General features: G+C 45.8%; 1 protein-coding gene across 1 annotated transcript in view; it reads right to left on the reverse strand.

The window, feature by feature from the left end:
- LOC137780044 (adhesion G protein-coupled receptor A3) overlaps nucleotides 1-10,217 on the reverse strand; it is a 150,067-nt gene extending 139,850 nt beyond the window's left edge. Inside the window, exon 1 of the mRNA XM_068568367.1 lies at nucleotides 9,990-10,217. Within this exon, the coding sequence (XP_068424468.1) occupies nucleotides 9,990-10,210 (221 nt within the window). The 5' untranslated portion in view covers nucleotides 10,211-10,217. The remainder of the gene's footprint in view (nucleotides 1-9,989) is intronic.
- Nucleotides 10,218-14,793: the final 4,576 nt, after the last annotated feature.

Raw genomic sequence — 14,793 nt, forward strand, 5'->3', positions numbered from 1 at the left:
AAAAATCAATAAAAATCAGCCGACCTAAACTTTAAAGCTGCACTAATAAATATTTTGGTATCAACAATGGATCAGTCGACTATGAGTAAAGAGAAAGGGCTAGCTTGCAGCGACAAACCCACAGAGAATTGTACCCGACTGCAGTTCCCCTTCAGTTTCAGCATCTTTTTTATTCGGTTTACAGTCCAAAAAGCGACGAAACCCACTTCCCGTGGTCCAGCATCAAACAGCACACAGACAAAGTAAGCGACTTGCTGGTAAACCAATGGGAACTTCGCAACTAAAGAGCTAATCCAGACTAAACCAGAGCTAAAAGGAGAGCCAACAGTGGACTTTCGTTCGTTGTGTAGCCAGCAACACGAGTTCAAATGCATGGTCGTGTTGGTCTGTGAATAGGCAAGTGTTGAAGAACACGTTCACCATCTCAGCTTTATAAATTGGCAATATGTCAGTGAAATGGTTGCACTGCCCCCAAGTGGACAAAAACATCCATTAGTGCAGGTCTTCTGACTAAATAGTCAGAAACATGTATGTGCTTTGTATGGAACTTTTACCAAAAACTTACTGAAGACTGAGCAGATATTAACCTTTTGATCGCCACAACTATCGGTTTTATACTGTATTTGATTTGAAAAGTTTAACTTGTCGAAATCTTGCTCGTCCTCGTCTCACGCACACACCTGTGCACACGCACGTGCACGCACACACGCCGTAAACTACAGTGCAACCAGGCGAGCCGCTAATAATTTATAGTGTGCTTATTCTGCGGCCCAGATTCACATCATTTTAAATACACCTTGGACGTTGTTTCTAGATTTCATATCTGCTCAGATATCGATTGCTTCAGCCGGCTCTTAAATCATCCGCTGCAGGGCTGCTCTGTCTCCGTGACGCTCTGCATCTGTGCACGCCCGTGCAATCTGCTGGCAGGAGCGCTTCTTTGCATGCCTGATGTTGCGTATCTTCTGGCAGCACATGACCACACACGCACTCACACAAGGTCAGGTTCCCCTCCCCCTCCCGACACACACACACACACACACACACACACACATACACACACACACAGCTCACACGCACAAACAGACACACAAACTATGAACTTTTGGTCACAGGACTGTATGAATATTTTGCATTTTTCTGGACACATCTTTTTTGCATTTGCGTCAGTGTATTTTCTTACTTTAGCTAGCTAGCTTGATGTTGCTGACAGTCTCTGGGGAAAGTACCCATCTCTCCCCAGAGCAATGGCAGTTGTCTTGGCACAACAAAGTGGACTGTGTCGAGGAAGTCCCCTCTCAGCGAGAAAGCCAGGACGGACACAAACTTTTCAGCATATTCATGTCAACATCCAAGACTGTGTTTACATTTGGGTTCACCCTTAAAAGCAAACATCTGAGAATATCACGTCTCCATTAAATGAGGGTTAGACATATTTATAGAGAACTGGTGGTCACATCTGTCACAATACAACAAGAAACACAACAGATATACACAGTGATATCAGAGGAGACGATTGGCTGATCACTGAGCCCTGCGTCCCTTAGTTACTGTTGCTACGGCTGTCCAGCCGACACTTCACGCACGCATGCGGTTTGCGGTGATAATACGGATAATACAGATTTAGCATTCAAAATTTGCAAACAAATTTATTCTGTCGGTTTTTTCATTTCATCCAACAGTGGAGGAGTGAAATCGTGGAGCTGGAGAGAACTAAGACTCAGTAGATTAGTTGAAAACGCTGTCTTTACTGGACTGTTTTCTGTGAGTGTCTTTGTAGAAGATAAATTGTGTATTAAGAACATAATAGCTAACGACTGGATCCAGCTGTTCTCACTCACTGTTTGTACTTATACCTTCACGAAAAGTAATGCACTCTCCACCGTAGTAGTGAGCCAGGAAGTGCAGGGCTGTCTTGAAGGAAGTCAGGTGACGTGGAACAAAGAGCGACGTGGTCTGCACGGGGAAGAGGCCGGGTCGGATGGACGGGTCAAACAAACACAGGACCCTCACGCAGTCCACATTGACTTGTTTTTGTTACGTAACTTCCGCAAATACTTCCGCGACAAAATGTGCCTACTTAACGGCGTGCGATACAAATACCATGAGTCTGCATCAAAAAGTAAGTATTTAAACACAAAACACTTTCCCTACACCTGACCGAGTGGTTCAAACGTAAATAGTAAAGCGCAATCTTTACCCACAGAAAAAAGTTTTATCGCCTAAACAAGCTCTGCATTCAAGGTTTTAATCAGAAAATAACCTTTTGCAAGTTGGAATAGGATACGTTACCTGGATAAAATGCAAAAAGACCAAGACTTGAGCTATGTGGCCAAACTGTGGAGATGCTGGACTGCAAACTCCCCAGTAACGGTACATCGCTAACGGACAATACACAAATAAACCTTTCACATTATCATAATACAGTTTGCTAATGGCATGCCCCTTTGCTTTTGTAAATAATGCTTGGTTATCATTGTAAGTAGTAAACAGCACACAGGAATCACACACGTAGGGGCTTGTAAAAGCACCAATCAATCAGAATACTTAAGCTGTGTAAAAATGGACCCAGGGATTTAGAGGCAGCCATTTAGTGTGCACGCAACAATTCTTATGGATTTGTGTTGTTGCCGATCCAGACGTCGATATCTTTCTGGGGTTTCTGTCCGTTCAGATTCGTCTCGACACAAACCGCTCCAGGAGCAGAAGAATTGCAGCCGACGTGAGCCGGCATGGAGTCGATAGGACGCGGTGAGAAACTGTTCTGGCAACCCAACGGCTCAATCTTAACAATATTTCACACACAGATTTATTGAAAAATCATCAAAAGAAAATCCACAACGGCTTCGGTTTCAGAGCCCGGTGGAGTTCATCCTGTCGTTTCTAGAGCTCATTTATTTAAAGCCAGTTGTGACGAAGCTAAGGTAGTCGAACACTGAGATCATGAGATACCAACGCTGTCACTGGGTTTCGTCCCGGGCCTCCTCATCTGTTCCCCCGGGCCGCTACACTTCTTTCTGCGGACGGACGTCCCACTCAGGGACAGGCGGCCTCTGTTTGTGCAAACTCAAGCGTGTCCTGTGCTTAGCTATGCAATGCCGTGCATATGTGTGTGTGTGTGTGTGTGTGTGTGTGTGTGTGTGTGTGTGTGTGTGTGCAGGTCTGCTCATCGACCTCTGCGTGCCTATCTCAGGCTTCTGCGTAACGTCCAGGAAATCACAGGAAAAACAGAATTAAACATTGTGTAAACAGCCCGGGACAGACTTGTGGAGCGCCCGTCCAGCTCTGTATTTACATTATCAATTATTGTCGTCAGTGCATAAAGCTGCTCTCGAACGGATGGAGGCATGAGCACTGATTCAGTATTGTCTCTGTGGGCCACAGCAAATGGTTTGTGTCATTCGCTCGCTGTGTGTCAGCGGCCGGCCACAGCCAAAGTCGTGTAGACCCCTGACTATGGGGTTTTGCACTTCCCCAACTTACAAGATTGCAAATTTCATGCAGTTGGATAAATAAACATAATCTAAAGTAAAGCTTGGGCAAATGTAGAATTTTTTTTTTTTTAGCTATAATATAATTCTTTGAAAAGTAAATTGACCTAAAATCAAGACCGATTTTCCTTTTTCATGTGAAAAAGACTGGAGGATCGTATCATGTCTTGTATGAGTGTATTAGCTATTGTTCAGACATTACAAGCAATTTGATGACTTCCTTTATCAAAACTCTTTGGTCAGGGTTACGTACACTATTATGTTACTCTTTCTGGAAATCTAGTTTACACCGACCATTATAAATCAGTCATATATTTGACAAGGCCAATCACACCATCTGTGAGTTATCACTACAAACATCTTATGAAGGTTTTCATACTCTCACATCTATTGCTGTCAATGAGGATGCACAGAAGGCTCTCCCCTACAGCAAGAGTGGCATATTTTCAAGATTTTGCTGTACGCCTTGCAGATTGTTTCACTGGCTTTTCTGTTTCTGTCCAAGGATGTCACAACATCACCAACAGAAAGGTCAGTCGGACAAGATACTGTGAGATATATACTGTATACACACTGCTAAACCTTTACAAGAAACTCAACTTTAGTGACAGAACAAAACACACAAAATCACCAACTGAGTTGGGTAGAAGCCAATGAGATGGAGCGTCATCCATCCTGCATGTGTGCTCCCATTTCCCTGGCTTGGGGTTGGTTCAGAGCCGTTTCCAAGACATTATTCTTTTCTTAATTCCCACACGTTTTTAATTACTTTTCAAATTTTCAAAAATATATTTTTCACTTTATATAAACAGATATTGATAATTAAATCTAAATCATCCAAAGTCACACTTTGATTCAGTCCACAGGCTACAAGGCTATAATAAAAGTCATTGAACACAGCGAGAGGGATTCATAACAATTCTTTCCTAAACAGGAGCTCTGGCTCTCATTCTCCCTTCATGCTCCAGCTGGGATCTTTTCTGTGAGGTCCAACTGAGAAGTCGGCGCTCCAGAAACCAGCCCGGCTGCCAGGGACATTCAACTACATTATTATGGGAGAAGAGAATCAAAAAATAGCTTCAACGGACGCCATCCGCCACACCAACCGTGAGGACCAAGTGGACTAAAGATCACAATGTGAACTATTACAAACATTCGCATCCGCTGGCCTCAAGGTTTCTAGCCACCTCTCTTCAAACAGCCAAACCCTATGTTATTTTAGAAGATTGAGTTACTAGACGCAGCTAACCACAATAACATATTTCATTTCGGCTAACATTGACATTGGACAGGAAACAGATATTGCTCCAGGGGTTACCTACAGATGTACATATTAACACACAGTAGATGATCATACATCTTCCCAACGGAGTAAGATGTCTTCACATGAGACACTCTGTCTAGTTTCAGGACATAATATCATGCATTTCCAGCTGCTCTTTCAAGACTTCATCAAATGACTACATTTACAGTTAAAATAGATTTGTGTCAATACACTAAATCAATTTTAAACTTCCAGAAAACTTCAAATTTCTTATTATATTTTGAAATGTAACAAGCTACCCTTGGATCTCCCGCAGGCGGGGTACTTAGAGCGGCACAGCGTCAAACTTGGGGTCTTTGGTACCTGGACCCACTCGGCTGGAGCCGTATGAAAGTTTTCAGCTCGCCACAATGTGATGAGCAGCGTGTGGACGAGGTGAGGTGGCATGTTGAGATATACGAGCTGGCACTTGCCAAGACCCCCCCCCCCTCCCCACACACACACACACCCCGACCCTTTACTGATTCAACCACAGCATGATACACACACACTGAGAACGGCCTGGAGAGTAAATACGCTTCCCACTGTGATCCCACCCTGCTGCAGAAGCAACACACACCAGGGTCTGAATCACCTTGTTGTACAATGAGTCGGATATCAAGGGAGAGACAACAAGTTGTAAGTCACCCTCCTCTGCACCAAAATTTATTACCCTTTAAGTAACTTCAGTATTTGCTGAGCGGTGTGGGGAGGAGGCAGGGATAGCATAGTATCCTTGGCAGACGCTGTATTTATCTTTACCTAATATTTTTAGTCTGGGTTTCGACACATTCTTGGTTTTCCAAGGCTGCAGAGCGATTTACTGACTCCTCTCCCTCTCTGTCTGTCTGTCTGTCTGTCTGTCTGTCTGTCTGTCTCTCTCCCTCTCTCTCCACCAAGCAGTCACGAACTCTCCCTCAGCGAGTCATCAGTGTCCGGGGCAAAACCAATCCGCCGTAGTCTCCGAAGCACGCCACGTGAGCGGTAGTTTCAGAGCCTTTCAGGGAGCACACTCTCTGACTGATGTATCAATACATGTCCACAGAAGCCGCGGGTGGAAACCTTGACAAAAAATGCGCACCCCCTTCCTGTCGGTTATAGGGGTGAATTGATGGCCGGCCCGCTTCGAAATGTGCTGCGGACGCTGTGGACCGACCCTGACCCCCACAGCTCCGGAGCCCACGGACGGCTCAAGGCAAACGTTTCTTGGCTTCAGCTATGGCGGAGCGGGAAGTGCCGGGGATCTAAAAGTATTACATCCCTCTGGGGCTGAAGGCGACGTGACGTTTGGGAGTGTGTTCATCTAAAGATAAACCTTTTTGCTTTCTTTAAGTCTGCCACATCTCCGGAGATAAGTGCGAGCGAAGCCAGCTGAAGGGACGGAAGGAGAGAGAGAGAGAGAGAGAGAGAGAGATTGCCTTGACTTCTCTTGACAGCGTGAGGCCATCTGAGGTCACGGGGGGTTCACGTCTCTTCAGATTAACAGCCACATAAACATGTGACACACCATTCAGGGCCGCTTTACAGGGTGCGCTCGCCGGCCAGGTAATGCACGGGAGGATGTGTGTGTACGTTGATGAAATATTCATGCACAAGTACTCAGAACTCTGAGGAGGGTAGAGCACAAACAGCCCTTCGGCAGACAAGGAAGAAGCCTCAGAGGAATAACAGAGGGGAAATAAGAGAGGGAGTGAATAAGAGAGGGGGGATACGCAGATTTATATTTATAGCGATAAAAAAAAAAAAAACAAGATGAAAGAATGCTGAGAGGAAAATGAAGTGAATTGTGTTTGGCCGTGCTGCGTTTGTTCACTTTGATGCCCACAGACTGACCAAGAGCGTGCTGCAGCACGTGACGTACAGCCAGACGCTGTTTTACAGCCATGCTTGCTGCGGGTCTTTCTCCACGTCGGCATGGCGACCAACCTCTGCTTGTAGTGGTTTGGAGCCGACCCGATCCCCTCGCCTCAAGACACCGCAAACAGCCCCTCCTGTCTGTCTCAGAAGGGTGATGATGAGGATTGTTGAAGACTCCAAACCAAACACCTCCAGATTCGGGTCTGGCTCTGAGACTCAGTGCCCTCTTTTCCTGACCAGGCTTCGGAGGAGCGCAGAGGTTTTGGAGTGAGCCGTGAATCAGAAACATCACATCTTTCCAGGAATATCAAATGAAAAAATAAGGAGTAAAAAAAAAAACTCTTAGCGGCAATAAATGTCTGTACTGAAGAAAAAGAACTGTTATCTTGTTTTATGCCCTTTGCTTTCTTTCCAAATTGACAAAAGAACGTATCTAATCAACGAGTTCCCTTTCAAGACCATTTCAACCTATGAGACAAAGCGTATGACAACTTTTAACCATAGAGCTTCAACGGCAGAACAAATAAACAAATTCATGTTTTGATGCAAACTTTTCCTGTTACAGCTCGCGCTTATTAAATCGAGTCGTCAGCTGCCAGAAAGCATCTCTTCCTCAGAAGTTGATTTAGCCGCTTAGCCTGTTTCTGGATAGTCGCAGAAGAAGTGACAATAAAACAGCTGGAATGAACTGTCTGAGCTTCTCTGCGACAAACACGGGCCATTAGAACAGTGCGCGAGATCCTGAACGGAACAGCCGGTTAAGACTCTCCATTTCGCCTCCATTCCGGTTAGCGCCGGCGGCTCCGTTAGCGCTGCTAGCGATTGCCGTGTTGATAGTCGTGCAGAGGCAACAGTGTGAAAGTAAGGTAAAACACAAAGTAGTCCAATTCATATTCAAACAGGTGAGCAAGAGGGCTGACAGTGTCATGTGGTACCTTAAAAATACATTAGAGAAATACTTTATAGGTTTTTGGTTATGTAAGAGCACAGTGTGCCTGTAGAAGACACTCAGAGACACCTCACCACCACCACCACCACCACCCAAACAACAAGTTTGCTGCAGTCACATCATCTTAATCAGCCTCCTGCTCGGCCATCCGGTTGCATGTTTTTAACCAAGCGCTTCCCATCCCTCCTCTAATGGCTCTTTCACTGCTTCTCTGTGCCCATCTCCCATCTTCACTCGATCCCCTTGTCTCTTCCCATCACAAGCTGTCCCTCGTCCTCCTTTTGGAGCGCCACCTGTCTCAGGCTACAATCTCAAGCTGCTCACTCTCTGAGGAGAGGCAACCATTCCACAAGACAGGTTGAAGGTCAACAGAGCCGTCAGAGCTCCAAACTGGACGATGAGGACAAACAGTCGGACAATCTGGAGCGAGAGCCACCAACTCTCTCTCTCTCTCTCTCTTGTGCTCCTGAAGTCGTTTTTCTTGGCATTTGCGAGCCGCCGCATTATCGCAGGCTTCGTTCCTCATAAAACATTTTATAGATGCAATAATACAAAAAATAAAAGCAACAAAGCCCAATCTGCCTCCTTTAATTAGAGGTGGTACTTGGATCTAAGTTGGCGGGCTGTCGTTGGAGGAACGGCTCTGCAAGGCGCTCAAAGTCGACGAGGGCGGTGACCTCAGGGGGAAGACGGCTCGAGCACGCGGGGGAGGCTCATGGGAAATTTGTCGGAGGGGAGGTGGGGGGGGGGACCGGTATGTGCATACTTCCCCTGATGCATTTGTTTATTTGCACAGCACATCTAAACAAAAGAGCGAGCGGGGAGGCCACCTCGGCTTGACCAAGGTCACATTTCCTAACGCAGGAAAACTGCTTCCTGGCCGGCCGGGGCTCCGCCGGAGGGTCTTATCACACCGAGGAACGGGGGCTGATTCCAGAACAGCGGAGCCCAGTGAATGCCTCACCTTGCAGTTATGTTGATCCCTACTGTATATTCTTAAACGTATCTTCGTTAGCGCTCCAGAAGCCACAACAAAGCCTCTCTTTTTTTTTTGGCTTTAAAAAGAAACAAAAAGAGCGAAAGCAAACGCACGCCAGAACAATCGCAGTAAGCGGAGTGCAGACGTGAATAAGCCGTGCTCTCTGTCTCGGCTCAGAGCGAACTTGTCGACAGCCTCAACGTTTCAGTGCGTTTCGCTTCCCCTCGGAGAAAAAGGCAGACGTCAAGTTTCCAAGAATAAAACGGTCTATTAATCTAGCAGTCGATCCACACACCTGCTGAGAGAGTGAGAAGTGAGGCGGGGCGAGTTATCAACCCCTCTCCTGTTTGAAGTGCTATTTCATCTACAAGAGAGGTGCATGTGAATACTAAGGGAGGGTTTCTCGAAGAAAGATCTATGTTTGAATAACTTTATACACAATGCAAATGCCCCCTCACCTCCAAAGAGAAGCGATCCCAGAACTGGTTTGGATGCTCAACTTGCAGCATTTAAATAGGATTTATTAAGATTCCTTTTTTTCCAATGACATCTTGATTTAAAAGTCATAATAGTATTTGTCATTATCAATAAACACGCTGGTTATCTTTTTGGATAACTTGTTTCATCTATTCTTGGAAAATGTGTTGTTATTTTTGTCTGAGCAAGAGTCTGGAACTCAAACGTATTCCATTCCAAACGATGTTCCTTTATTAAACTGACTCAAACGATAAATCCATTATCAGAGTTGTCCTGACAGTTAAATGAATACTTGCCTCACGTCTCATAGACAAAGGGTATACTGTAATTACCAATTTATTTTGCATCCATAATGTTGTGAATTTTGATTGGCGATGCTCTTTAATTTTGAAACAGTCCAAATATTGTATCAGGTTCTGGTTCTGTTGTTCCCTAAATAGTCATCTCCTGTTTGGCTTTGCTCTAGTGAGGGACACGGTCACAGTGCTTTATTATTGTTGCTGTTGGGAGTGATGTTTTATGATATGGCCAACATATGGACCCATAATACCTCTGTAGTGTAACATTCTGTGGACTATAAGTCTCGTCTTATTGATTTATTTGACTGGTGTGGAACCCCTCGACAAGGATCCATCTATCCTGGACAGAAAGACGTCCTGATGAATTGTGTCAGAGCTCCTTAACCTCGTGGAATCCATTTAGAGCGGTTAATGCTCCCACCGATCATTCAAGTCCCCCTAAGTGGGGATTTAGGGATCTCAAGGGGCCCTTCGGGGGCACTCAAGGGCCCCATCCCCTCAACGCTTCTTCTAAAGGGACAAAACATGAAGTTTGGACTGCTCGCTGTAATGGTTTTCCAACAAGTTTCAGGTCCAATAATCGGAATCAATAGATACTAATAGAACAAAAACAGTGGACCGAGCCTCTACTCACAGGGACACGGTTCTGTTGGGCAGGAAGCTGGGCTGCAGCGTGTCCATCAGGTCCACGTCGTCACACACCACTTTGACCCTGCGGACGTGCTGCCGGCTCAGCTCCTTGGTCCTCTCCACCGAGCAGTGACAGCTGTCAACGATCAGGTCCGGGCAGTTCCTGTTGCTCAGGCTCGACTCCCACAGCCCGACGACCAGGCACAGCAACGTCAGCGCTCTCATGCTGGACCGAGATTCTTTTTTTTTGTATTATTATATTTAAATAAATAAATAAACGCTTCTTTCAAGTTATATCCTCCCAGCTTCTGTGGCAAGTCGGGACCATTTCACGTTCGCTCTCCGTCACATCACGGCTGCAGCCGCTGATCGAGCTGCAGTTCGAATCTCACCTGCTGCGTCCCCACACCACAACACCCACCCCTGAAAAATGACAAGAACAAAAAAAAAGAAAACAGCTGGAAACTTTCAGTAGTCAAACCCCGAGAGGAAAGTTAACCACCAGGTGTGGGGGAGCGCTGCATCTTCGTCTCTTTGCTGCGAGATAAGAAGTCCTCCAAACTGTTTTCCCGTGGAAGGGAGGAATAAAAAACTTCACACGGCGCGCTTTGGAAGTCCGGATAAACTTTACTGCGACACATCGTCTCCTCAGCGGCGGCGGCGGCGCGTGTGAAACATGCGTCTGCGGGTGCTTGTGTCCTCACTGATCATCCGCGGAGCCGATCCCGCTGCACGCCGGTCATGGGGTCTCGCCTTCTCGCCCTCCCCATCATCTGCTCCTTGCGCCCGGCGACTTGTTGCGCACTGCTGTCCGCCAAAGTCCCTCCCCACCGCGTCCTGGCAGACTGGCGTATAAAAACACACGCACACACACGAGCGCGCGCGAGGCCAAACAGAAACAAAAAAAAAAACAGGGTTCATATTCCAGTTTAAGGTTGGGGCCCCGGCCCAGCCCCCCCCCCCTCCCCTCTCCCTCGGGGCCCCCTTTGGGACGCGCAACGCAGAGTGTAGGTGAGGCTTGATTTATGAACCGCAAACAGACCGGGTGATCATAAAAACAAGTGTTTGCTGTTTGTTTTGCTGTCTTCTGGATCAGATGCGTTTCTCTGCAGCCTGAACGCAGAGTGAAAATCCTCCTGAACGGCGTCTGAATCACGACGGGGCTCGCTTCCTTCCTGTGATGCTCTCCACAGTTTGTCAACAGTTGGGTTGCGAACGTACGATGAATACAAAATATATGTTTTACAGCGTGATGTAAATGTATGGAGATCCATAATGCACTGCGGTGATTAACTGCGCCCAGAAGGTGCTGCAGAGGCGTCAAGACAAGCAGAGCTCGTGCCAAGAAGTCACTTGCATGCATTATATCAGTCTTCACTGAGTGTACTTGGTCAGAGATTTGGGTGCCATTTTTTTTTAAATATATATAAATGCCCTTTAAAATATCAAAACCATCTCCGTCACGGTTTAGCAGGCAATCAATGACGATCTATAACAACCGTAAATGCATATTAAACATGAACTTTAAAACTGTATATTAATGAGAATTTCAGAAAACTATTCATTTATGTGAAACAATTCTTATTGTCTTTCCTATATTTGTCATATAAAGAATATGCCATGATGTCTGCTGGGTAATGCGTAAGTTGCTGTTGGTGTCCTTATGATAACATAACATGGCGATGTGAGAGGCAAAATGCTCCGTAACAAGGTTGACATTTTAGATAATGGTACACTTCATGGTGAGTAAGTGCCGCCCCATGTTGTGATGTCATATACTGACCAGCAGGGGGCGACTCTTTTGGTTGCAAAAAGAAGTCTGATTGCATAGAAGTCTATAAGAAAATAACTCCTTCTCTGCAAACTCAGCAAACATTGTAAACATGAGTTTATGATCCCACTCTCTATAGTTTTATAGTTTTTCTAAGTCTTCTTCAATACAACATAATGTTTATTTTGTAAAAGATGGTTCATTTAGATTCAAATAGCCCATAAAGAAAAGAACAGGAGGGTAGCAGAGCTCCTTAAATTACGATTCCTTTGGCTTTTTTTGAAACAGGTGTCATCCCCCTAAGTGTGTGTGTGTGTGTGTGTGTGTGTGTGTGTGTGTGTGTGTGTGTGTGTGTGTGTGTGTGTGTGTGTGTGTGTGTGTGTGTGTGTGCTTCATAACTAGCAACTAGCGTGCACCCGGGCCCGTCAAAACGACTGCACGCCACTGGCTTCAGGCATCGGGGCACTTTACGAGCAAAGTCAGGACATGCTCGTAAACCTGACGCTCATTTAAATGAAGGCAATAAATAAAGAATATGAGCTGGAAGGTGACCAGGTGGACACGGTCGGGACTCCAGGAGATGAATAACGGCTTGCTTCTTTTATAGCTACAACCTTAAAACATTTCAACCGTGTTTTCTCAGTAAAAAAAAAAAATGTCTCAATGTTCTCGCGGCGACCGAGAAAAGGGGAGAGTCGTGAATCCGTCGCTGACCCAGACGTTAGAGCTTGCTCTGGTCGAAGAGGGGAGACTTGAACAGCCCACGCACTGTATTCGGGGACATCAATCATGTCCAGTGATGGTGGACTACTCGTATTAAGTGTCTTGCCCCGGGGAGACAGAAGCTGAGACAGCTGGCTGGTTGGGCTCCCCGCGGGGGCCAGGGTGAGGCGCTTCCCCTGTGTGTATGTATGTGTGTGTGTGTGTGTGTGTGTGTGTGTGTGTGTGTGTGTGTGTGTGTGTGTGTGTAACCCAAAATTCCTCCCTCATTATCCACATTGTCTCTGCAGCTTTGGCCCAGAGAGCACAAAGGAGGATTTGAAGCCGCTCCCACTGACCCTGCGAGTAAGCCCGCACTCTCCCCCACCCCCCAACTCCTGTGTTGACGGGTAAACACTCTCTCCCTGCAGAAGCAAACTGTCCTCCCCGCCCCTTCGTGTTCATCCACATATGGAGGCCTTCTCCCCCCCCACTTGTCTGACTGTCACTCACACTTGTTTACACAGATGTATGTTTACCACGCGGATGCGAGCGCAGAGGAGAGGATCCTCAAGCCGGCTGACCCCTTCAGGATGCCGCAGGAAAGTCACTCCGGCGTAGCCGAACTTTACCATCTGAAGGGATGCATCTTTAATGAAGCCCGCGGACAAAACAGTGTAGGCGGCCGCTCACCGAGCGACTCGTACAGTCTGGAAAACAGATCCATGAACACAGGGCAGGTTCTTTATTTTTCTGGTAGAGTGCGCCGTTTTCACACCAGTATGTTTATTTTAAAGGATCACTCATTAGAACAAACAACTTTATTTGAAATATAAAATACTTTACCCAAGTTTAAAACTCGTTAGCATGGCGGCTAAAGGGACGGGGTCAATCACATTGGACCAATGCAAACATCACGGCTGGCCTATCTGTATATCATGCTCCACTTGAGGAGGCCGGTCTGCGGTGGAATGACAGACTCTCATTATTTCTCTATGACTTTTGGAATAAAGGCCCGCAGGGTTTTTTGAATATGGGCCGTGTCGTTGATGCAGCGCGGAAAAAAAGAGAAAGAAAGAAAGGTGAGGTGCTGTTGTTTTGGCTTTTGGCAAACGGGACAGGTGGTTTCTAGCTTTTCATGGCACAGTCATTAATACCGCTGTTATCTGTTATCTGTAGGGGGCAAAACGGTAAAGCAGAGACCATAATGCTGTGCTCGGTGGTTCAGTCAAAGAGAGCCAGCTGACGGTAAAGTTGCCCTCACAAAATAAAATAGGAAGTACATGCTCTTTGTGAGTATTTGCTTTTTCTGAACCTGAACATGTGAAGACTTTATATTGATTTTCTGGGTTTCACTTCATTTTAATGGTCTAATGTCAGCATATGTGAAACTGTATCTAATTCATCAAATGTGCGTTTGGACAATATTTACATACTGTCAATACTATGACTTTCAAAGTCACCAGATTACTGTACCGATTACATGACACATGGGGTGTTGTCTTGTGTTGAACATCATACGAGTGATGGGCATCAACTTCCGAAAAGCTGTCTGCATGTGGGAAATCCATGCTAAAATCTCCTACAGTCGTTGTTCAGTCCCACAACTCTCATTAGTGCTGATATTGCGTGCACGAGGCACTCGTTTGTAGTAAAAAAAATACTCAAGTACATAATAAGTAATAAAAACTTCTGCACACTACATTCCCAGCGTGGAGCATATTGCAGCTACAGAGGTTGGTATTTTCCCCGGGAGTCGGTGGAGACCGAAACAGAGCTGAAAGAAGAGGGAATATTGGCTGAATAAACATGACTCCCTCATGCATGCTAAGGTAACTTTGCTTCTGGATGTGTAAATGGAAATTGTTTACCAGAATGTGTATCACATCATGTTTTGTATGAAGCCAAGTGGAGAATATCTGCAGGTTCTCAAACGGAAGCTTTAGGTTGGCTCCAAAAGCGGATCAATCCCCGTAGACCCCATGTTAAAAACCCAACCTTGGAACAGAAATACACATGTGTACAGCCTGGTACGGAAATGTCTCAATGGCTAATATGAAGATCCCCGTTCTGTACGGGAGGTGCATTTTTAAATCACTCATCCACTTTGTTATTTGAAAGGCTTAAAGTTAGGCATGATTATCAAAACACCTATATCCACTTTAAATGTATTCATCTGTAGATGGTATGTCAATGTTTTGTTTACAGCTTGTTGCACTGCCCCCAAGTGGCCAGAAAGAAAAACAATTTGTGAGACACAAAACTGAGGACGCGACCTCTTTGCCAGTCTTTGTTTTGTCAGGTTCGACCTAATGTCTAAATCACCTCTTCCGTGTTT

This window comes from Clinocottus analis, unplaced genomic scaffold, assembly GCF_023055335.1.
Source record: "Clinocottus analis isolate CAN_PGR_092001 unplaced genomic scaffold, fCliAna1.0.p SCAF_8, whole genome shotgun sequence".
In the NCBI taxonomy this organism is placed as follows: domain Eukaryota; kingdom Metazoa; phylum Chordata; class Actinopteri; order Perciformes; family Cottidae; genus Clinocottus; species Clinocottus analis.